The 24,925-nt window shown below is 47.0% G+C and overlaps 1 protein-coding gene across 1 annotated transcript; it reads left to right on the plus strand.

Annotated features, from left to right (window-relative positions):
* The first annotated feature begins 600 nt into the window (after positions 1-600).
* LOC144114185 (protein unc-93 homolog A-like) lies at positions 601-23,554 on the plus strand. The gene is made up of 3 exons (XM_077647766.1): positions 601-1,720; positions 16,736-16,920; positions 23,432-23,554. The coding sequence occupies exons 1-3, from the start codon at positions 601-603 to the stop codon at positions 23,552-23,554; spliced, it is 1,428 nt and encodes a 475-aa protein (XP_077503892.1).
* Positions 23,555-24,925: the final 1,371 nt, after the last annotated feature.

The following is a 24,925-nucleotide window of genomic DNA, read 5'->3' on the forward strand; positions in this document are numbered from 1 at the left end:
TGAACGAATCATACTGCACGATAGCAAGGTGTGGTAGCTATTTTAAGCCTGTACAGATGGCGTCACGCTAGTGTAGAACGCGAGAGTGCCGGACTGATCTGCCAATGCAGCGACACCTGGCCGCAGCTAGCAGATTCTCGGCGCAACACGTGCGTCCAGATTCTCACATGGAAGTAGACCCACATAAACTTAAATGTCAAGTCGGCTCGAGCACATTGCCTGAAAACAGTCAGCTTCTGTATACTTCCGTTTTTTGTAGCTTGCTACACACTGCACGATCCTGCGGCACTGTCCAAGAAGGCGCAAAACAGGGACCCGCGGCAGTGAAGTGTTTAGGCGCCATGGCGTAGATAGGGTACCTGGTGGTCGTGCATTTCGGTTGAGTGGGGCCTTGTGGTTTTCAGGTTTGGCTGACGCGAGTGCCATGGAGCAGTCGCAGCTGGAGCAGCAGGATGAGCAACAGAAGAGCAGCAGCAGGAGCAACAACTCGAGCAGGAGAGGGCGCAGGAGCGAGCCCATAGGCGGGAGCATCGGCGGGATCATCGGCACTCGTCCAGAACCCGCGCGTCGCGCTCCAACGTGCGTGCTGCCGAGGAGGACATGTGGCCGTCCCCGTCGGAGGCCAAGAAGCAGGTAGTACGCAATCTGCTTGTGGTGAGCCTGAGTTTCCTGCTGCTGTTCACGGCCTACCAGTCGATGCAGAACCTGCAGAGCAGCCATAACCCGGAGGCGGGCCTGGGAACCGCCTCGCTGGCCTCCATCAACTTTGCGCTCGTGGTGTCCTGTATGTTTGTACCCAGCTACATGATCCGGCGGCTGGGCCTCAAGTACAGCATGGTCACCTCTGTGACCATGTACATGCTCTACTTCGTTGCCAATATGGAGCCCAGCTGGTACACCATGCTGCCGGCTTCCCTCGTGTTGGGCACGGGCGGCGCGCCTCTGTGGACCTCCAAGTGCGCCTACCTCGCGTACCTGGCGCAGGAGTACGCTGACCTAGCGGGGGCGCTTGACTCGGCACCCTTCGTGGCCGGCTTCTTCGGCATCTTCTTCATGCTCTTCCAGACGACGCAGATCTGGGGCAACCTGATCGCCTTCGTCGTGCTGAGGCCGCCCAACGTGACCGCGGTGGCCGCCGACATCGAGCTGTGCGGCGCCTCGTTCCACCCGACCCAGGACCTGGCCGTGCTGAACCAGACCAACCTGGGTGCCGTGAACCGCGTACAGAGGTACACACTGAGCGGCGTCTATACGTGTTGCGTGCTCTCATCCATCGTGTTGCTGGTCGCTTTCCTGGACCCCGTGCGCAAGGAAGTGCCCGACCCAAATCCGCCCATGCAGCTGCTAGTCGAGACGATGAACCACATGCGGCATGGCTACCAGCAGCTCATCATCCCGCTCACCATCTACAGCGGCATGCAGCAGGCCTTCTTCTCGGGGGACTTCACGCAGGCGTACATCAGCTGTGCTTGGGGTGTCCAGTTCGTCGGCTTCGTCATGATCTCGTACGGACTCACAGACGCCTGCTGCTCCATGACGTTCGGCTTTCTCGTCAAGCGCGTCGGCCGTGTACCCATCGTGCTCTTGGCCGCGCTGCTCAACGCCGGCGTCATGATTCTCATGCTCACGTGGCACCCGCGCCCCTCCGAGGCGTACAACTTTTTTGTCATCGCCCTTCTGTGGGGCGCGGCCGACGCCTCCTGGCAGACGCAGATCAAAAGTGAGCGCCCACGTTGGTCCGTGCGATGAAGCTGACCACGGGCGCGGTAATAGGCTGCTCGCCACACCAGCGGGAGCGCGCGCACCGTTCCGCTACTGCATACAGCTACCATGGGGATGGCGACACGCATCAGCATTCAGACGAGCACGACGTGCTGTAAGCGCGCAAGCTATGCGCTTGATGTGTAGATGGCTGGCGCGTGACGTCACTGGCACCATAACGGGAGAGCCCGGACATGGGGTCTGCAGTGCGGAAATGAACAAGCGGCGATTTGCTGATTAGATAGCGTGCAATCTTTCACCGTGATCCTGGTCCACCAACATGGCGCCCGCTGTGATGTCGGTGCATCCATTTATTTATTAAATACTGCAAATTATGGGTATTTCCAAGCAGGACGCGAAAACCGTATCAATACATCTGTGCAGTAAAACGAAGCACACGTATTCGCCATCAGTGCGTCAAACAGTATATCAATACACCAGTATTACCATGCATTGAAATAAAATGCACAAACACAGGGCGGCTTACGTGAAAAAAAATCTAGCTAATATATCAAAGCGTGAAAAAAGGGCGAATGATTGGGCAGAATATTTCGTTCAGAAATCAACGGAATATGGTGGAATGTGCTTCTTCTATGCTTGAAAAAAACACGAACTTATATGGACTAGTAAGCCAAACAAGGTGTAGTATTGCAGCTACGTTTACGACGCCAGGCTCGGGCAGTATTACTATAGGTGGGGTTTCATGATAAGTTGGCACAAATATGTAACTAAATGCGGGCTTTTTTCTTGCTCCGCGTTGTTCCGTATCTGCGAGTTGCAACATGGCAGGAGGAGGTTTTAGGCGCCTAATTGTATGGCGTTTAAAATGAACCGAACTAGTCGCTGAACTGTTCCAAGTTATTCTGCGTGAATTGTGCGCGGGTCCCATATGCAATGCCGGCATATTTGAAGCTGGGTCAGACGATAGCCTTAATGCTTAAGTCTTAAGGAAATAGGACAGCTGTCCCTCTGGTGCTCAAGGAATATAAGGATTTTGCACGAGGAGGAGATTGTATTAATTTTCTATTTCGCTCATTTAAGCCAGGATGTCAGTGTGACATTTAGATATGTATATGCTTTTTTATTTGCTTATTCGTGCTACTATTTATTTCATACCTATATCTGTACTTGGTAATTTTGCTAGTAATGCACGGGTAAGCATACGTTAGCATGCTGAAAGTGAAAGAAACTGGCTAACATTGAAATGTCTGTTCAACACATCTCTGACACCTACGATAAACTTCTAGAAGCATCCAATAGGCACGACAGAGAAATCGAGCTTTTACGCTCGAGAGTAGATGATGTCGACACAAACCAAAACAGGCAAGAAATTTGAAATTTTCGCCGGGAACTGAATGACCTAAGTGAGTACAGCCAGCGGAAAAATATGGAAATTCATGGACTACCTGTGACAGATGGAGAAAATCTGCTCTACAAGGTAATCAACCTTGCGATGAACCTTGATTTGCATATTGTAGCAAGTGACGTTGAAGGGTTGCATCGCCTTCCTTGCGAACCGGGCAAGGTACCAGTAGTTTTGCCAAACGATCTGATCTGTTTTGCCAAACGATCCGCAAAGACAGACTGGATTTCAAAGTCCGACATGGACTTTCAATTTTTCGATAATCTGATCGCTCTCAACGAGAAGTTACTGTGGCTTGCTATAAAACGAAGGCTCAGGAAATGAGCTACAACTTCGTCTGGTCGAAGGAGGGAAAGGTTTTTGCTCAGAAGTAACCAGGAGCACGCGCCCTCCGAACAGCTTGTGAGGAGGAAGGTCATTTAAGTCCATGAAGTGCGCGGCTACGCATTACGCCTTGCCTAGCAGTGGCATACTTTACCTCAGAGTCATTTATTGACATGTTAAAAACTGGTGCTTGCAGTTCGTGCAGCCCAATGTTGCTTTATTTGAACTGTCAGAGCTTAAAAACTAAAACCGAAGAAATAGAAGCTGAATTGCCAGTGGCGTACCAGAAATTTTGTTCGAGGGGGGGGCTCATGTTGCAGCGCTGCCTCCTCATAAGATTTGTGGAAGGATCAAACGTAACAATAATAACTGTATTGTCATTGCCATTGACAATACCATTGTGTATTAGATAACGCTACGCACTGTCTACACAAGCGAAATATGTATTTGCCTAAATAAAAGAATGTATTCGTATGTCTTAAAAATCGTGGCAGACATGATTACAAAACATAAAACTGAGCAGGGGACAAGACACAGGAGAGAAGCAAACAGGACGAGCTCGTCCTGTTAGCTTATCTTCTTCGCCTTGTACCCTGCTCAGTTTTGTCTTGTAATCATGTCATACCAACTCCCCCTTATCGTTCACTCGTGGGAGACATAACTGATACCAATGCTTCCATGTTTTTGCATATTAATTAAGTAAAGAAAATATCACACGAAGTCTAGAACTATATCGGTCCGGAACCAGAAAAGCAGTGCATTCCGCTGATATGAAAAACGTAAAGGCCATGAAATTAGCAAGTAGAGGACAAATATTTTAATGAATGTTTGTCGTTTAAGAATCTTTACATTTTTGTACATATGCAATGTTCCAGTGTACTGCGAAGCAGCATCTGTCACCGGTCATGTATTGCGAGTAATTGCACCGAAATTTAGTCGCAACAGCGAGCCATCGATAGGCCACTGAAAGTTTGTGCTAGGATGGGGCCCGTTGCCTTACATGAGTCCAGGTGCATGGGCGTTGGCACGAAATCCAACCCGAGTTAGCAATGTTGGTCCAAAATGTCTTTTCTAGTGTGAAAAAGACACTGTAGGTGACAAAATCCAGAATGGCTTCCGGCGCCGGTGGTTGTTTTCGTCAGTTCGAAACAGCGGTACAGTTCGAAAAAATTTTGGGCAAAGAGGGAGGGTGTTCCTTTGGGGTTGATTTTTGGCACCTCTTTCATTTACTGTATACATTGTTGACATTTTGAACATTCCCATAAATCTAATATTGTGCTATACACCGACGTTATGAATGTCTTTTCTCCGGATCTAATAATCAAGTACAGCTATCAAATGCCTGGCTTAACCACTTAATGATTTGGCTCTCTGTCATCCAACTTTAAATGTAAACAAAACGAAGTTACTGCTTTTATATCCATAAAATTAACCATTTGACCATCAGATCCAATTAGAGATTATTAATTTTAAAATTGAACAATCACATAATAAACATATAATGTGCGTGAACAGCATTAGGATGACAATGGCCCATTTACTTGCGTGATCTACCGTATACGGCATCTTTTCCCACACCTCGTGAAAGAACAATTATATTTTGCCCTTGTTCATTCCCACCTTGTATACTGCAATCTCTTGTAGGGAGCCTGCAAAAAATCGGTTCCCATTAATTTTCTTCACTTCAGAAAAGAGCCCTCCGTGCATTTCTTACAGTTCTAAGTAACGTAACGAATATTTTCGAACCTTCCCATGTCAGCAATCTTCTTCACTGTTGCAACTTAAGTTTGGCAGTTCATATTTTCTATAAAATCAGCTAGTATCGCATTTGGTCAAGTTAGCAAAATCGGCTCTAACTTTGTTTAACTATACCTCGACGATCCTCGAATCGACTTTGCCATGCTTCACTCTTATACGTTGATAAAAGACGCATTCATCAAATACTACACAGCGCGTGGCTCCTGTAGAAAGGCTTTATTCAGTTGCTTCGCTTAAAGCACGGCGGCAACGTGGGGTTCTTTTGAACCATGGGTTTGAGGAAACGCTGCTACTTAATACCGTTATGTGAGAAAACATCTAAATAACAGAGATTAGCAAAATAAGTTTGGCCTAGTCAAAATTGTTATTCACTTTATTCTGTGTTATTTTCTTTTCGGTTTTTAACGAAGAATGGTCAATCTAAAACGTCTGTTATACATTGCGCTATTAGAGTAACTGCTCTGCTTTCCTAAGCGCTCGGAGTTTTCACTTTTTAGCACAAGGCAAAGGCTGAAGCAACCGGTAAATACTGCAGTAACTAGACCATTAGAAACAGTTCAAATCTATTCATGTAGTGAAGTGCTCAGAGACAAGTTCACATGACGAACATTTGCTTTTAGAAAAAAAGCTTTTTCTGGGTTGCTTATGAAAGCGATAATTTCACCGTCAGCATAGCTTCTTTCCAACACTAGTTTTCACGAAATCAGCTGCACCGATAGTGGAGCATAAAGAGACAGAAGCTGAAAGAAATCCGTGTGGCCGGATTCGTGCATACCCTTTCAAATCCAGTGCGCTTATATCAAATATACAAAAAAAAATCCAGAAACTACGGAGAAATTTCTTGACTTGGCAAATCATATTACCAGCTTAATAATGTTAGCGATTTCAGTGGTGTATCGAAGTATCGACGATGCAGTATCAAGTATCTGTACTGGAAATCCATTTTGGTTCGGTATCCCGTATCGGTATCAGAAATACATTCTTTTTTTAGGGTATCGGTATGGAAGATACTTTTTTCAAGTATCGTGCCCACCGTTGGTAGCAGCACAAAGGGTGGAAAGCCGAGTGGGCAGGCGACGTACGTCACTTACATCACGTATATCAGCATGGCCAGAGAGACATTCAAACCTCTCAAATCGCTGCCGTCAGTACACCCACGATTGTGCGCGTCAGCTTCGCTTTCGACACAGCCCACCGCGCTTCTGCTTCCGAAACCTTAGGCTGCTTTGCCCAGCCGGCACGCACGCACGTAACGATTCACCCTCTAGGCCATCGGAGCGCGCTTGGCCGGTGGTCATCTAGTTTAAATACCGCCTTTTGTAGCGATAGCTACATTATGGTAACATTTCGAGCCTCCAGAGTGGCGGCGCCGCCACCCTGCCACTTGCTTGGTCACGTGGTGTGGAGCAGCTGCCGGCGGCGCGGCGCCGTGGCTCGTCACGTGGTTGGTCACGTGACCAGCCACGTGGTGCGGAGCAGCTGCTGCTGCCGGCGGCGCGGCGCGCCGGCGAAACCGAGCTGCCACAGCTGTGCGCATGCGTCGTGTGTCAAGAGGGATGAAGATAAAGAAGGAACGCGCAGCGAAGAGGAGCGGCGCAAGACTGACTTTGCACTTAAACTGAGCAAGTTCCACTCGGCCAGCTGTAGCTATTGCGTCACTCCAGGTTTAACCAGAGCTAAACCACCGCCAATTTTTTATTGATTTTTTTTCTTCGGTCGCCATCTTCTTTCCGGGGCGGTGTCACGGGGGCTAAGCGACGCTCTTCGGTCTCCGCGCTTCCTGTAAGTGCGAGTTTTCCAACAGCAGGAGTGAGTTTTCGGCGCCTTCTCGTTCGCTCTAACCGAGTGGTGCGGCCACAGTTGTTCGCTCTATGTGAGACGAATTTACGTTGCCCTAATGCGTATTTTGATGGTAGCACTGCCCTCATTCGTAATAAGTGAGGATTCGCTATAAGTGCGCTCATTATAACTGGGCTTGGATGTGTTAAAAATAATGCCATCATCAGCAACCAGATTACTTGCACAGGGACCAGGGCTCAACTGCCTGTGCGAAATTAGTGATGTAGATATTAAACAATATCGGAGGAAAACGAATTTTTGTCTCACATTACCACAGAAGATTTATGAACGAGCACTGTCTCCATCGATGTTCATAAGCTGCTTCCACCTAATTCAATTAGAGTGTGTAGTAAAGTTGGCTTGCGGTACTTGTTATTTGACAACGTATTCTAGCTTGCATAAACAGCATGATTACTACAAATGGGGCAGTAAACAAGAGCACTCGTGACCCGGTCGATGAAGGCAAGTCTTTGGAGTAGGTTTACAAGTAAAAATCTGATCGGGCTCCCGAGTGCCGCCCAGTCTAGGTTTATAAGTGTTTCGAAGCAATCTTTGTGAGAGCGGAAACAAAAAAAAATGGCTGTGGTTTAGCTCTGGTTAAACCTGGAGTGACGCGATAGCTAGATCTGGCAGAGTGGAACTTGCTCAGTCGAATTGCACTCAGTCTTTCTTTGCTTCGTTTCGCTAGGCGTTCCTTCTCCATCTGGATGTCGATTCACTCTCTCCCCCCTCTCCGCTCCCCCCCCTCATCTCGGTTTCACCCGGCGCACCGCGCCGCCGGCAGCTGCTCCGCACCAAGTGACCAGCCACGTGACCAGCCACGTGACATGCCACGGCGCCGCCACGGAGCTCAAGGGCGGCCACGAAGCTCAAGGGGTGCCACGCTGAAGGCCCGAAGTGCTAGCGTAGCGTAGCTATCGCTACAAAAAGTGCTACGTCACCAGTGGCCACCGACCTTCCCGTGTACGCCGAATATCGGTGGACCTCTCTACTTTCACTACAGTGGCTAGGGGAAGGTTTGGCTGTAATGATATCTCCCCTACACCACAAAGTTATTACATAAATGCCTGCTTGTCGACATGACATAAAAGGCCGCCACCATCTGGAGGACGTTGAAGTAACGATCGTTAGCTGTTTGGTTTACTAGAATTGATATGAATGACAATAAAGCGAGGACTTGAAAGATCACCTTACTATACGTTGCCTACAAGGTATTTACTAAGGTAATCACTAATAGAGTCAAGGCAACTTGAGAATTTAAGCAACCAATTGATCAGGCAGGCTTTCGTAAAGGATATTCCACCATAGATCATATTCACACTGTCAATCAGGTGATAGATGATAGAGAAATGCGCAGAATATAACCAACCCCTATATATAGCCTTCATAGATTACGAGAAAGCATTCGACTCAGTGGAAACCCCAGCCGTCATACAGGCATTGCATAATCAGGGTGTAGAAGAGCCTTATATCGAAATACTGGAAGACATATATAGCAATTGCTATATATTTTATTGCTGACTTTATGGAGGTTTATGGTCGCTGTGCAGTTAACTGCACAGCGACCATAGTCCTCCATAAAGTCAGCAATAAAATTCTAATAAGGAAGGCCGTCAGGCAAGGAGACACGATCTCGCCAATGCTATTCACCACCTGTTTACAGGAGGTATTCCGAAGCCTGAATTGGGAGCAGTAGAGAATAAGAGTTAATGAAGAATACCTAAATAATCTGCGATTCGCTGATGACATTGCCTTGCTGAGTCACTCAGAAGGTGAACTACAAATCATGATCAGTGAGTTAGAAAGGCAGAGCAGAACGCTGAGTCTAAAAATTAACATGCAGTAAACAAAAGTAATGTTCAACAGTCTAGCAATGGAACATCAGTTACCAATTGGCAGCGAGAGCCTGGAAGTTGTAAAGGAATACTTAGGGCAGGTAGTGACAGCTGATCCGGATCCTGAGAGGTTAATAACTGGAAGGATAAGGATAGGATGGAACGCATATGGCAGGTTCTCTCAGATCATGAATGACTGTTTACCAATATTCCTCAAAACAAAAGTGTACAACAGCTGTATCTTACCGGTACTCACCTACGGGGCAGAACCGTGGAGGCCAGCGAAAAGGGTTCAGCTTAAATTAAGGACAACGCAGCGAGCCATGGAAAAAAAATGATAGGTGTAACGTTAAGAGACCGGAAGTGGGCAAAGTGGGTGACAAAACAAAAGCAGGTTAATGACATCGTAGTTGAAATCAAGAAGAAATGGGCTTGGGCAGGGCATGTAATGTGAAGGGACGATAACCGCTGGTCCTTAAGGGTAACGGAGTGTATTCCAAGAGAAAGTAAGCGTAGCAAGGGGCGGCAGACGGTTAGGTTGGCGGATTGGATTAAGAAGTTTGCAGGCATAAGGTGGATGCGGCTGGCGAAGGATATGGTTAATTGGAGAGACATGGGAGAGGCCTTTGGTGTAGCCAGGCTGGTGATGATGATGATTAGGAAAGGGAGGTACATCAATGTCCTCCTGCAAACACAATGTGGTACTGAACGTATCAGCGAAACGAGCGCATCTGAGAGGAGCTCCCGAGGGAGACGCCCCATTACCGGTGGATGGATGGAACATAAAAGCGTTCCCTTTGAAACATCATGGATTGCCACGATGCTCAGCAATCCAAGGGAAGGAATGGAAGGGCACAACCAATTTTAATGGCCCCATCTTGGATTCCAGAAACCGAAACTATGCCGCCATTTCGTCCCCTGACGTCATACTCACATAGTTCACACATGAAGAAATAGCTGGTAACGAGGCCGCTCACCTGCTAGCCGGAGTAAACTACATCCGGGCAGCAGCGGAGCAACCGGTCTGCACAAATCTTAAGGATGCCCCAATCAGGTACAAGGAAATTACGGATGGTTACAAATTAGGAAGAAGAATATACCCTCCTCCAGACGTATCCCTTACTCACAAAGAGGCGTATACTGGAGGAGGATCCAAGCAGGGGTATACATATCGCCAGTCAAAATTGGTAAGAACCCTGGTGACGAAAAATGTATCGACTGTGGTGAAAGGGGTACACTAAACCACATTACTTGGGAATGTCTTAGCTCACCAGGGGCTAAGGAAGAAATAAATTGTTTTGAAGCCTGGGAGGCGCTGCTGCGGAGCGAGGACCCCGACGCGCAGCGCAAAGCCACCCGCGTGGCGGCTGAGGCCGTGAAGCATCAGCTACACCGTCCTCAGCCGACAGCCTCCTCTAATCGGGCTTAGGCTTCGGCCGAGCCTGAGAGGGCGTAGGGAGAGCACCATCTGCCGGAAATAAAGTTTTTCTGAACTGAACTTAATCTCTATCCATCACATTGCACCATTACGTCATCATTGACACTCGGCAGGTGGTTGTTTCTACAATTCTATTGTAGGTGGCGCTACAAGTCTCAATGCGAGATGTGCTGTTTTGTAGATGCTGCCACAGATGACGCTGTGATCTCAGGGTGGTAGCAGACGCCACAAATCTCGAAACGCGATGAGTAAGAGCTAACGCTCTTAAAAGTCCACTTCGAGGAATGCTGTATTGCCTCGCGTTGAGTGAGGGAGGGGAGTCGTGCCAGGAAATGTTTCAAGGGAACCGCTTATTACGCACCCAGTGACGGCTCCGCCACTTGATAACGTGGGCCAAGGCGCACGTGATAGGTAACGAAGACGAGCGCGGGAAGCGCACTTTCGGTCCTCGTTGGCAACAACGCGCCGGGCAACAATCGCGAGGGGTCCGCGCCGCGTCTCGTATCTCTTGCCTTCATAGCAGCGCCTGGTGCCCACCTTTCCCTTCTTCGCAACGCGCCCGTTTCTATCGGTCAGCTTACGGCACGGAGAGAGACCGGAAGTGAAGACAGACATCTTTCGTGCCTTTCTTTTTTTGAAAAGCTGACAGCAAACGTTTTCATAACTCCGCCTGTGAACTTCATAGAAAGAGGGCAAATTAGCCTTGTTATTCATTTCGTCTTAGCGGCTACACCTCCTTCAGTCCTTTTGTAGACGACTGTCTTGAAACCGTAGTTACGGACATTTTGCGCAGCTATAATAGTCATCCCGTCGAGCGCATAGCGACAATGTTCATCGTTTTAAAACCGCCGTTGAAGGAATTTCTGTAATACTTAACGGAATGAAGTTTCGCTGGTGTAGTATATACGTAGAGCCGCCAAAGCGAACCGAAGGCTACTTTACATTACGCTACACTACATATACAGTACAGTCGAGAGTAGAAAAGATTAGCACAGTGACGTAACCGGAACTGCGAAAATCGCATCGTGCGGCTGGCGGGGCGGACACACCTGGAATTTTTGTTATCAGCGTGTTTGTTACTGCAGCGCCGAGAGTTACAGTCTGCCGCTCCTTTGGCACGTCATTAGTGCTAATCTTCTTTACTAGCGACTGTACATTACGGGACACGACCAGAAAAAAATCCGGTGGGGGTTTCCCTTATTCGTTTCACACAAAAAATAATTTAATACAGAAGTTAGATGGCTGTTATTGAATTCACCTTGCCAAAGAACACAACGAGCTCCTCATATGGCTAGGGGAAGCACTTGCGAGGGTGGCATTCGTTAAGGTATGACAACCATCCGAGTGGCTGGCGTGCGTATGCAAAGCAAGGCTGATGGAACAAGCGCATGTGCTTTCCATCATTAAATAGTGATGATGTTACCGTTTTTGATTTTACACATCATTGTGCGGACACATTTGGCGGGCAAGTTTTGATGAAAAGTTTTGCGTACACAACTGAGCCATATAATGCTTTCGCAGGAACCCTTTACTGCACGATTTCTTGTTTCATCATAAAATTATTTCAGGAGACGTAGGCCGCCGAAACATAGAAAATTGATTCAGTGGTTTTGTTCTACCCGCCGCGGTGGCTCAGTGGTTAGGGCGCTCGACTACTGATCCGGAGTTGCCGGGTTCGAACCCGACCGCGGCGGCTGCGTTTTTATGGAGGAAAAACGCTAAGGCGCCCGTGTGCTGTGCGATGTCAGTGCACGTTAAAGATCCCCACGCGGTCGAAATTATTCCGGAGCCCTCCACTACGGCACCTCCTTCTTCCTTTCCTATTTCACTCTCTCCCTTATCCCTTCCTTTATGGCGCGGTTCAGGTGTCCAACGATATATGAGACAGATACTGCGCCATTTCCTTTCCTCCAAAAACCATTTATTATTATTATTATTTTGTTCAGATTTCATTGACCCAAAATAGGTATGTTGCATATTTCCAACAACATGCAATAAAAAAACCACATTACAAAATGAACACCGCTGTTGATGAGAATGAAATACAAATAATGAGTATTGAATCAGACACAACACTAAATAAAAGTAGGGCGCTGTAACCCATGTTCCAAATGGTTTGCGTTATATATATATATATATATATATATATATATATATATATATATATATATATATATATATATATATATATATATATATATATATATATATATATATATATATATATATATCAGACAAGGTAAGGGAAATGAGGGGCTCGTTTGACAAACATATTAAGGAAGCCAACAGTCACCGAAACCAAGGGGCAAAGGGGAAAGTTTTTAATCTTTTTTTTGTAGTGCCAATCAATTGGATTAAAGAAAAAAACTTATAAAGCAGCAGAAAAAACAACCATGCCGCCGGTGGGATCCGAACCCACGACCTCCGAATATCGCGTCCGGTGCTCTTGCCAACTGAGCTACGGCGACGGCTGTCCAGTCTGCTGCTTTCGTGGGTATTTATGTTTACTGCGTGTAAGCGAACCTTGAGAGTGTATGTATATATATATATATATATATATATATATATATATATATATATATATATATATATATATATATATATATATATATATATTATTGGTTTTGGGGGAAAGGAAATGGCGCAGTTTGTGTCTCATATAATGTTGTACACCTAAAACCGCACTGTAAGGGAAGGGATAAAGGAGGGAATGAAAGAAGAAAGGAAGGGAGATGCGCCGTAGTGGAGGGCTCCGGAATAATTTCGACCACCTGGGGATCTTTAACGTGCACTGACATTGCACAGCACACGGGTGCCTTAGCGTTTCTCCTCCATAAAAACGCAGCCGCGGCGGTCGGGTTCGAACCCGGGAACTCCGAATCAGTAGTCGAGCGCCCTAACCACTGAGCCACCGCGGCGGGTTATATAGTTTTGCATAAGAAAAAAATCTGAGGAGGAATGCAAAAGCATGTGTTTTGAGGAAAGGACGCAGTAGCTCTCAGATCTCGACATCTCGGTGGACACCTTGCCGCGCCTTAAAGCATGCAATTGAAGGTGCGTATGTCATTAGTACGAACCCCTGTCGCTAGCTAGCCTCCAACTTGACTAAAACATGCAAGCTGTATGCAAAGACAAGTGCTATGACACCGCCCAGAATGCTGTACGACGAACGGTTGATCAAAATTTTGGTGCATGTAGACGGGAATACTGTCACCACATTGGAGTCCACCAGTGTTGATATGGCGGGGATTTCATGCGCTCCTACGATATCTCTTCTGCAGTCTATCGAGCATCGCCGCATACGGACGCGGTTTTGCGCCGCGCGTCGCTTTCCATCATTAAATCGTGATGATGTTACCGTTTTTGATTTTACACATCATTGTGTGGACACATTTGGCGGGCAAGTTTTGATGTCAAGTTTTGCGTAGAAAACTGAGCCATATAATGCTTTCGCAGGAACCCTTTACTGGACGATTTCTTGTTTCATCATAAATTTATTTCAGGAGACGTAGGCCGCCGATAGAATCACCATGTGCACATGGAAAATTGATTCAGTGGTTTTGTTCAGTTTTTATTGACACAAAATAGCTATGTTGCATATTTGCAACAACATGCAATTATAAAAGCACATTACAAAATGAACACCGCTGTTGATGAGAATGAAATACAAATAATGAGTATTGAATCAGACACAAGAAAAGCGTCATTTCGCTGGAAAATCTGAGGAGGCTGAACGTTTCCTTCGACGGCGTCTCTCGCATCGTGTGCCCCAAGGGCTGCCACACTGAGCGGCGATCAGTGCCACGATCACTCTGGAAGTTTTAAGAGGGCCCTGGTCTTATGGAACAGTGGTAGCGGAGCAATCATTCAAGTCAGCGACTCGGGGAGAGCAATTGCTGACGGGCCACTGTAAGGCTAATCCCGCCTGTACATTTACACTACCACCACCCCACAGTGATGAGCCTCTCAGCACAATAAAATACGTTGACAAAATTCGATTGCAGCGGGCGCTGCCGAACTGTACGAAGCTTTACGACTCCAAAGTTGCTGTCTATCCCCATGCGGAACACGGCCTGCGAATTTTAGCGTTGCCGCGTGGACAGGCGAGATAGAGAGAAGACAAAAAAAAAAAACTTCCACTGCGACGCAGCAATAAAGCGCCCAGGTCAGCTGGTCCGAAGATACACCCGGGACCGCCACATAGAGGGACCCTACTATCCATTACAAACACGAAATAAATCTTCACAGTGACAACATCAGATAATCTCATCAGAAAAACAAACATTAAAAACATCAGACACATTAGAGTATCCGTGTTCTTGTCAAAACCCTCACACACTCGCCAGCTGCGCGTTTTTCACAGCATCCACATCGATACACTCCTCACCCTTACCCGTTATTCCCACCACCATATCAATTCCTGCCCTGCATGCCCCGATGTCCCCGAACGCTCGCTGATCTCGAGGATTCTTTTTTCTCCCACTCCATAGCCGTTTCATGGACCCCTCTGTCTTTGCGTACGCGGCTTGAGGCAAAGGACGTACAACCCCGCAGCTAAAGACGAGTTGTGACACGTGTCCAGCGTGAGAACACACAGAGGAATTTGCGGAACAACGAGGAAGCTACTCGGCATCACGTGTATGTCCAGTTTCGGGTCTTATCGCGCTGATGTTTACGGCCTCTTCTGCATGGCGCTGCAAAATTGCTCTCCCACTACACCGCTCTATCTCGGATATGTTGAGCACTGCCGCATCCAAGTGTACGCATGCTCGTGTGTACAGCACGAAAGGCCAAAATGAAATTTTTTCTCTTGTTGGAGCGCGCTGGAGCTTTTTTCTTTTCAATTAAAATTGAAAACGATCGGTAAATCTTCCGCTTTTACTTTGACCGGCTGCATAATTATATCGCAGCACGTATCTAGTTATGATGAAGATAACCATCGCCAAACACAAGCTTACGAAACATAAAAATTAATTAGCGATTAAGTGTATACTCGCTGATTACGTGTTACATTGCGACCGCATCGCTTTGCACCCGAAAAAACAAACTAGGCGATATGGGGCCGCCCCACTCCCATAGACAGACACCCTTGCATTTGTTGGTCGAAAGTTCGACTCCCGTTTGACGGCTGACTCGCGTTACGACTAGCGTTTTTGTATATCTCACGTACTTGTGCGACAATTTGGGGAGGCAAAGTCTTTGACCCGAACCCACATCACTGGCCCAGCTGGTGCGCAATTCTAGAGGCACATGTGTATATCGGGAGCGATGCTGTGTAACGTCTGCCCGGCAACGGCCTCGGTCGTGGCTGGAGTCGTCTCACGACATTCAAGTGCATCTTATTTCACTTCTATTCTAATTCTGCTCTATACCTTTGTAGTTGGTGCAGTTGTAAGCACTAGCACTGACAATTACTGGTTAACATTTCGCGAGTTTTTGTAATGCCACTTTTTGGGCGACGCCGGATTTGCGTGTTGATCAGCCATCTAATGCTTTTAACTGAAAGGAAGAAATCAGAGTCATGTGGTTTTAACGAGGTCAAACATACTTGGCTCTAACTGCATGGTATGCCTTGGCCGTCTTTGCAGTTATCTCTCTTATTCTTTTATCCGCAGCGGTGGATCAGTAGCTTTGGCGTTCGGCTGCTCAACCCAGGTCGCGGTTTCGATTCCGACCGTGGCGGTCGCATTTAGATGGAGGCGAAATTCAAAAACGGCCGAGTGCTGTGCGATGCCAGCGCTCGTTAGAGAACCCCACGTGGCCTAACTTAATCCGTCGTAGCCCTCTACTATACAGCGTCTCTCGTAGCCATGTGCTGCTTCGGGACGTTAAACCGCACAATTTACAATTCCTCTTATTCTTTGTTCTCTTCCTGTCCGCCTTCTTCGTCTGAAACTGGCAGCCTACGTGAAAAATTGTAGATAAGAGAGGCAATACGGTATACTACGCCTATTAACAGCGGTGTGCGGGCAGTACTCTATCAAAATCAAATACAAATAGTGCAGCTTTTCTGACGAATCGAATGAAAACAGTGGTGCTGAAAACGGAATCTAATACCAGTCGAATATTTTGCGAATATTCGCTACATGTGCCAGTACTCCTATAAACAAATAATCTTGCGAAACAGGGAAGCGCTAGCGGCAGCGTTGCGGAACGGCGCTATAACTGAAGGAGTGATGGATGTCAAAAGGCGCAACACTGACCTCCACTAGAGAGTACGAAATACGAAATCATTATGGTGACACTGTGACCGTCATGTTGTCCACGTAGGAAAATTCGAACATTTCGATAATTCGCCCATCCCAACTTCTTAACAGAAGGACAGCACTCCCTCATACCCGAGTGACGTCACCGAGTGGTGGTTGCTGGGGCGGAATAGGATGCGAGAGGAACTAACTCGCTCATTCTCCGGCGCAGCCTTCTACGGAATCATCTTCTCCGAGGCGCGCGAGGCGGCCTTCGCCAATTACCGCCTGTGGGAGTCCATGGGCTTCATCGTCATGTTCGCCATACAGAGCCAGCTGCGCGTGTACGTCAAAGTGGCGGTGCTCATGGTCTGGCTCGCGCTCGGCATACTCGGCTACCTCGTCATCGAGTTCCACGTGAGCAGCGATCAGCGTGAGCAGCGAGTTCCTCCGTCGCACCGCACCTGCGTATACCACTTCAGAGATTCTGAGTACCCGGGTTCGAACCCGACCGCAGCGGCAGCGTTTCGATGGAGGCGAAATGCAAAATGCGCCGTTGTGCTGTGCAATGTTCGTGCACGTTAAAGATCCCCAGGAGGTCGGCATTATTCCGGAGTCCTCCGCTATACGGCACCTCTTTCTTCCTTTCGTCTTTCTCTCCCTCTTTTATCCCTTCCCTTGCGGCGCGGTTCGAGTGTCCACCGAGATACGTTAGACGGTTACTGCGCCATTTAATTTCCTCAGAAACCAATTTTAAGAGATGGCTATTGGTTAGATTCACCTTTCAGTGCGCAAAAAGTGAAGTGACGAGAGGAGAGGGAAAGGCGCGAAGACTCTGAAATTCAAATTTTGACTACAGATAACTCAGCTTCTACAAAGCGCATCAAAAGAAAATTCATGCTGGAGGATATCCGTGAAACGGCGTCCTATAGTGCTTACTGAAACTTAATTAGAGCCTCTTTAATGTAGACAGTAGTCAAACCTTAAAAAGCTCATTTCATTTTCTGATGCGATTACCTATCGGAGTAATACAGGACGCCGCGGACCATGGCCCAGTGTTTCCAAGTGCTTTTTAAGCTGTGTCCTACTATAGAGCTAGTACGCGAGTTGCACAATGAACGACAGCCCGCTTGTTTGGCTGCTTATCATGTGACGATGTTGATTTCTTCTTTACGCTATGCTAGCTGCAAGCATGTGTTTAGAGAAAGGGCACTGATATCTCACCTCTTCTTCCAAGTGTGTAATCCAATAAATATTTCATTGAACACTGAGGGAGGTGCACAGTCCGGCGGTGCGAACACTGCCGCGAGCGGACCGCATAACGAGGGGAACGGGTCATATATGCCTCTATAGACGGGCAGCACACATCCGGCCCGCTTGGCGTCACAAAAGCGAGCTGTGGATCGACCTGCAAATGGAATGTTGTCGGTGAGCTTTTCCTCGCTTTGGACCTTGTGTCTGTTGAATGCCTCAACCATGCTAACTATTAGGAAAAGAACGATCACTCACGTAGCATGCATTTCATGGTCACAGGGCTCGAATGCACGAAGTTTTGACGCGAAACACCTCCGCGCTGATCGTCTAAACTATAGACCCATTTCATTGACTTGCTCTTTCTCCCAGCTCCTTGAACATGCCATACACACTCACATCATTCATTATCTAGAAGATCATAACATCATATTTAAATATTAGCACGGTTTCCACAAGAGATTTTCTTGCGACAATCAGCTCGCCGGATTTACTGACGACTTATTTACTTCTTTGGATGACGGAATTCAAGTCGATGCTTTCTTTTTGGCTTTGTTGAATCCATTTGATCGGGTTCCCCGCCATAGACTACTCCTCAAGCTATCGCATCTTAATATTCACCCTCAGGTACTAGCATATGGATTAAAGACTTCGTTTAATCTCGCGTTCAGTTCACTTCTGTTAATGGTTCTAAGTCTACAATGGCCCATGTCACATCTGGTGTACCCCAGGGGAGTGAGCTTGGTCCCCTGCTCTTTCTTATATTTATTAATGACTTACCAAATTGCATTTCTAAACAAATTAGGCTGTTTGCTGACGACTGTGTTGCGTACCGTACCGTTACAAATGACTCTGACCGACAATCTTTACAAACTGACCTCGATTCTTTAAACACTTGGTGCCAGTTCTGGCTTATGACCCTAAATCCCTCTAAGACAAAGCTCGTCTCCTTTACTAAAAATTCTTATCGCATCCCAACCACATACTCTCTTAATCACATAGCAGTTGAGACAACTTCCACTCACAGGTATCTAGGAGTTTACCTTCAATCAGAATTAACCTGTAACTATCATATTAACTTGATTCTTGCAGCTACTAACCGTTTCTTGGCCTTTTAAAACGTAACCTCCGACATGTTCCGACGTACGTGCGTAAACTAGCTTATATTACATTAATTCGACCTAAAATTGAGTACGCTTTAGCCATATCGGACCCAGATCAAGATTACATCAAAGATAACATCGAATCCCTGCAAAATCGTGCTGCTCGTTTCATTTGTTCTGACTACTCACGTTTCACTAGCGTCACGGCGTTAAAAGCTCGTGCTGGACTTGACCTTTCCCATCGTCGCCAACTGGCCCGCTTAATTCTTTTCCACAAAATTTACCATCATCCGTTGCTTCACGACGATTTCTTTCACTCACCCTCAGTAGTGTTTACTTTCCACGCCGTGACCATCCTTTCAAGATAAAACACATCACATGTCACACTTCAAGTTTTGTCAAATCAATCATACCCAAAACCATTATTGATTGGAACCGGCTGCCTTCCACAATCGCAACTGAAACGAATACGACATAATTTCATGAACTTTTAAAAAATCAAAGCGATGTGTTTTCCTCTAGTTCTGTTCTGCTCGTCGTAATGTGTGTTTTCTTTTTCGTTCTGTTTATTACGTTTTTTTTACGTTCATTTTGCGTTTTGTTCCGCCACATTTTGATACTTGCTGACTGCCAGTTATTGCGCTTTTCTTGTTTTGTTTTCGTTCTCTTCCTCATGTTAATGTTCCTTCTTGTATCTTCAGGTTCGAATTTTTATTTCCCCCCCCTGTATAATACCCTCGTGAGGAGGGCCTTTAGGGGTATCTTGAAATAAATAAAAAATAAACAAATACACACAGAAAAACATAGCATATAGATAAACTATATATCCTTGACAAGCAGGGTTTTTTAATGATCACAGACGCGCGCAACCTGCCTGTCTGTCGGGTTCAACTTCGTTTGGTCGCATCTGGTTCTGCGATAGGCGTCTCAAGAAAAAAGCGTGATAGATGTGCTTTTTTTCATCAAACCTCACTTCGTTTACGAAAGCGGGTATTAGCATGAAGACCCACTATAGCTTCTTTCCCGGGTTGAAACCCGGCCGCGTTTCGATGGAGGCGAAACGCAAAAGGCGCCCGTGTGAGCCCTTCACTGCGGCACCTCTTTCTTTTTCTTCTTTCACTCCCACCTTTCTCCCTTCGATTAAGGCGCGGTTTGGGTGTCCGCCGAGATGCGAAACAATTACTGGGCTATTTCCTTTTCTCAAGAACTATTTTTTCTCTTTCGGAACTTTGTTGGTTTTTAAAGACTATAGACACCTAATTTTTGTTGCGTGTTGTATTCTGGGCACCCAGTCTGCCCACTAAAGTTATGGAGTGTGGTATATTATGGGGGTAGGGGATGCGCGGTCGGCGAAGTATCGCCCAATCGGTTGCAAGTTACTGCGAGCATCAATTTTTAAAAATTATTTATAAATTACTGGGTCCACGCAGAGCTTTCAAATTTGACCTGAATACTCGCAAAGACCACCTCTACAGGCCTGTTGCACTAGAATATGCCCATCTATATCATTTCAGGGTCCCTTTCAAAACAATATTCTTTGTTACTCCTTGGGATGTGTATACAAAATTCTAATATATGTATAGCATAATATTTTGCTGCATAAACCTGTCAGGCCTAGCCTTGCAGCAAAAGGGCACGGCAGCAGGGCTTACACGCAAATGGCTCGCCCGTTTGTCTTCTGCGTGCAGATCGTCGCCAGCCTGCCGCTGATACCAGCGGGACAACAAGAGTCAAATCGGCCTTTTGTGATTCACCACACGCATGCGCTACAAAACGCCAGCTTTTTGTCGCTTCCTATCCTGCAGCTTGCGGATGGGAACCCATCATCGTCTACTTCCAGCGGAATCACGTGAATTCTTCAAGCCATTAAGCGCGGTGTCACACCCCTTTCGGAGGACAAAAACTTCCGTCGCGCCGCCGCGTTCTAAAGGGCAGCAGGCAGCAGGGCTTACACACATCCGTTTGTTTTCTACGTGCAGGTAAGAAGGCGTTTTGGAAAATGTTTTCGCTCTAGTGAGCGCGGTCTTGTGCTGCCGTGCTCTGCGGTAGTTCTGGATTTTCTGTATGACATAATGTACCTTGCAAAGTTGCTATTGCTTGCTGGAGATGTCGATACAAATTCCGGGCCCGGGTTGTCGGAGCTTTCAGAACAGCAAAGTCAAATCGCTGCCGACATAAAGACAATAAAAGGCGAACGACTGACGTCGGTCGATGCAAAACTAGAACGACTAACATGCCTTGAAGAAAATCCGTCTTCACTAAACAAGCCGCTAACCTACAAAAACTTGTATCATCCCAGGAACTAAGGACAGACGACCTATAGAAAATCGATCCACAGATTGAACCTCACTGTGTATGGTATGCCAGAAGATGAAGTAAATTCTGAATCCCTGGAACGCGCCGTAAACGAAAATATCGTTAAGGATACTTTAAAGTTGGGTGATCTCGCAATTGAACGCATTCATCGACTAGGCAAACCAGAGGTAAACAAAACAAGACCAGTCATCTTAAAGGTCTTAGATTTCCGAGAGAAAAAAAATTTTGCGAAGCTGGCAAACTGAAGGGGAGTGACTTACCGTGTGTTCGAGACATTTAGCGGAAGCTATGGGAAACCACGGAAGGACTCCTCCAGCGATAAACTGGCCTTAGTATATGGCAAACTAAAGATCAACAGTCGTCTTTATTTTTGGGATGAAGAAAAAAATGCTGTCTCTCCAATAATGCCAACTACATATGAACCAAAAAAGCAGGACACCGGTACACGCACCATGCGTCCGCGCCGTCCTCAGTGTCCAAAATAACCTTCGCTGATGTTAACGCTCGAAGTATAATTAACAATCATGGACCCCTCGAATCAATATTAGTATTAACTTTCGAACCAGAATTTATAGCCATAACAGAAACCAGGCTAACCAATGACATCAGACTTTAAAATAACTCCCCCAATCTATGTCATTATTCGCAAAGATCGGCCAACACGTGGCGGAACTAGGCGTTGCTTTGTTGATAAAAAAAGAAAAACCGTTTATTACCTTGCCTAAGTTTGAAGGAGATGAAGCAGTTTTTTCTAAACTTATACTTGCCGATACTGCTATCACTGTGGGATGCGTTTATCGTTGTCCTTCTTTAGATCTGATTACAATACAATCATCGTTGCACGCATATATGAAGCAGCATGTGTAGGGAAATAAACCGATATTACAGGCCACTTCAATCTACCTGATATTAACTGGCACCTACATCACCATTCACCTTGCGCAGATGTTTTTTATATCGTTTTCTTTCGAACTAAGCCAGATAATAAACGAAGCGACTCGTGTACAAGGACCTAGCTCAAACATTTTATACCTAGTTTTTCTTAGTATTATCATTTTCCTATCCATGAGACAAAATCAGAAGTGTCAGCCGGCCTGTCAGACCACAAACTAGTCGTTTTGTGCTGCCGCATATAACGGTTCTCTAACCTCTTCACGATCAAAAGTAACGCATAAAGATTACAGCAGAGCTGATCAGCTCGCAGACGATGCGCGCACGCACGCACGCACGCACGCACGCACGCACGCACGCGCACACACACACACACACACACACACACACACACACACACACACACACACACACACACACACACACACACGCAAAGTTGTGTCATATTGCGTCACTATAACTACGTGCCCTTGAAAACCAGGAAAACACATAAATCAAAACCCCTCGATAACTCGACCGTAATTCACGCAAAAAAAAGTTCGACGGCTCAGAAAGACCATCCGTTGCAACAAACACACCCGCCGCGGTGGCTCAGTGGTTTGGGCGCTCGCCTACTGATCCGGAGTAAGCAGGTTCAAACCCGACCGCGGCGGCCGCGTTTCGATGGAGGCGAAACGCTAAGGCGCCCGTGTGCTGTGCGATGTCAATGCGAGTTAAAGATCCCCAGGTGGCCTAAATTATTCCGGAGCCCTCCAGTACGGCACGTTTCTCTCCCTTTCTTCTCTTAGTCCCTCCTCTACCCTGTCCCTTACGACGTGGTTCAGGTGTTCGCCGATATGTGAGAGAGATACTGTGCCGTTTCCATTCCCCCAAAACCAATTTAATTTGCAACGAACAGTTCAAAAACTTATTTCCGCCATTGATGATTTCCCCGCCGCGGTGGCTCAGTGGTTAGGGCGCTCGACTACTGATCCGGAGTTCCTGGGTTCGAACCCGACCGCGGCGGCTGCGTTTTTATGGAGGAAAAACGCTAAGGCGCCCGTGTGCTGTGCGATGTCAGTGCACGTTAAAGATCCCCAGGCGGTCGAAAATATTCCGGAGCCCTCCACTACGGCACGTCCCTCTTTCTTTCTTCTTTCACTCCCTCCTTTATCCCTTCCCTTACGGCGCGGTTCAGGTGTCCAACGATATATGAGACAGATACTGCGCCATTTCGTTTCCCCCAAAAACCAATTATTATTATTATTATTATTGATGATTTGAAACCAAAAATTAAGAGGGTCATATTACTTTACAAAAGCACTTCCTAAATTTCTAAAAAAATGCTCCCTTAAAACTCTGGCGTTATCTAAACCCTAAAAAACGAGATGAAAGACAAGCATCGCCGCAGGATAACAAATTCAGCAACTGCTCTGAATAACTACTGCTCCATCTTCACAACAGATAACGGAGAGCTACCACTAATCAACTCTAGCGCAGGCTCACAGTGACAATTGAATTCCGCTAACTGTAACTGAATCGGGAATGTTAAACCTTTTATTAAATCTGGACACTAAGACGGACAATGCCGCCTCCCCACCCGGCACTCAGTCGGGAGGAGGCCGTCATCCTAAGACAGATACAGACCGGGTCACTCCTCGCCCCGGCAGTGCTACACGTACTTCACCCAGAACTCTATCCAAGCGATGTGTGCAATGTTTGTGCAGCTGGTCCGGCGGACCAATGGCACATCATGTGGGACTGTGCCAGGTTCCCGACCGAGGCTACCTCCAGGATATACCCGCCCGAACTTCAAAGTGCAGTGCAGTCTGCAGACAAGGACATTCAACTATGGGCCGTCCAGCAGGCCCGGGGTGCGCTCGAAAAGCACAAGCCTCACGACCCACCACAAACGGGCCGAACGGGGGTAGTGCAGAGGAGGGCATAACCCCGGGTCGACGCTTGGCCAACGTCACGACGCGTCAAACCGTCGGTTGCCGGCATTTTCAATAAAGTTTTTCCTACCTACCTACCTGGACACTAAGAAAGCACCAGGGCCTGATAGCATCCCTAACATACTCCTACATTCTTATGCCGAGTGCGTAGCTAAATTCCTAACCTACCTTTAAGGAATCATTCCACACCCTCCCTAGGGATTGGAAAACCGCCAAAATAAAACCGATACACAAATCAGGAAATATATCTGACCCCTCAAACTTCAGACCACGGTGGAAGACGTGCTTCAGACCTAATCACTAATAGCACAGTGTGCAAGTTATTAGAACATATTAGCTGCATTCGATTCAGTGCTGGTTCACGGCACCAATCCTGAAAAAGTGCCGCTGGTGCCTGCGCGGTGCAGAACCAGTTGCGTGGTGCAGGTGCAGCTAAAGTCACTGGAACGAGAAAAGTACCGTAACCATCGCCGGAGCCGCCGACTCGCCGCCATATTTGGTCCAGCGCCGCTGAAGCGACGGCCGCGCGCTGTACATTTTATACAGAATAAATTAGGTCTTGCGAATTGTGCGTGCTTTTACAGCAATGAATGGAGCATACCGCTGTTCACTTGCTAATTAGACGAAAAAAGGCTGTAATTATTAAGGCGGAAGCCTTTCTAGGCTCATGGAACGAAAATTGTCCGCGGCTGTGTGACAGGATACAGAGAGGCACACTAGACCACATCATATGGGAATGCCCCTATTCACCTGGGGCTATGGCCAACATCCCAGACGTAGAAGCTTGGGTGTCCCCCCTTAAAGCGCAAATCCTGAAGACCAAAAAGAAGCCATCCGCCTGGCGGCTGAGGCCGCGAAGAATCAATGTATTCTCGCGCGCTTTTAGTTGCGGAGTCCCGGCCCCCTGCTCGGACCTGCGTACCCGAG

Source organism: Amblyomma americanum, chromosome 1, assembly GCF_052857255.1.
Source record: "Amblyomma americanum isolate KBUSLIRL-KWMA chromosome 1, ASM5285725v1, whole genome shotgun sequence".
NCBI classification, from domain to species: domain Eukaryota; kingdom Metazoa; phylum Arthropoda; class Arachnida; order Ixodida; family Ixodidae; genus Amblyomma; species Amblyomma americanum.

Coding starts and splice junctions, on each gene's coding strand:
- LOC144114185 (XM_077647766.1), top strand. CDS start 601: ATGTGGCCGTCCCCGTCGGAGGCCAAGAAGCAGGTAGTACGCAATCTG. Junction 1,721..16,735: donor CTGGCAGACGCAGATCAAAA/GTGAGCGCCCAC, acceptor TCTCCGGCGCAG/CCTTCTACGGAATCATCTTC. Junction 16,921..23,431: donor ACCTCGTCATCGAGTTCCAC/GTGAGCAGCGAT, acceptor CTAAAAAACGAG/ATGAAAGACAAGCATCGCCG.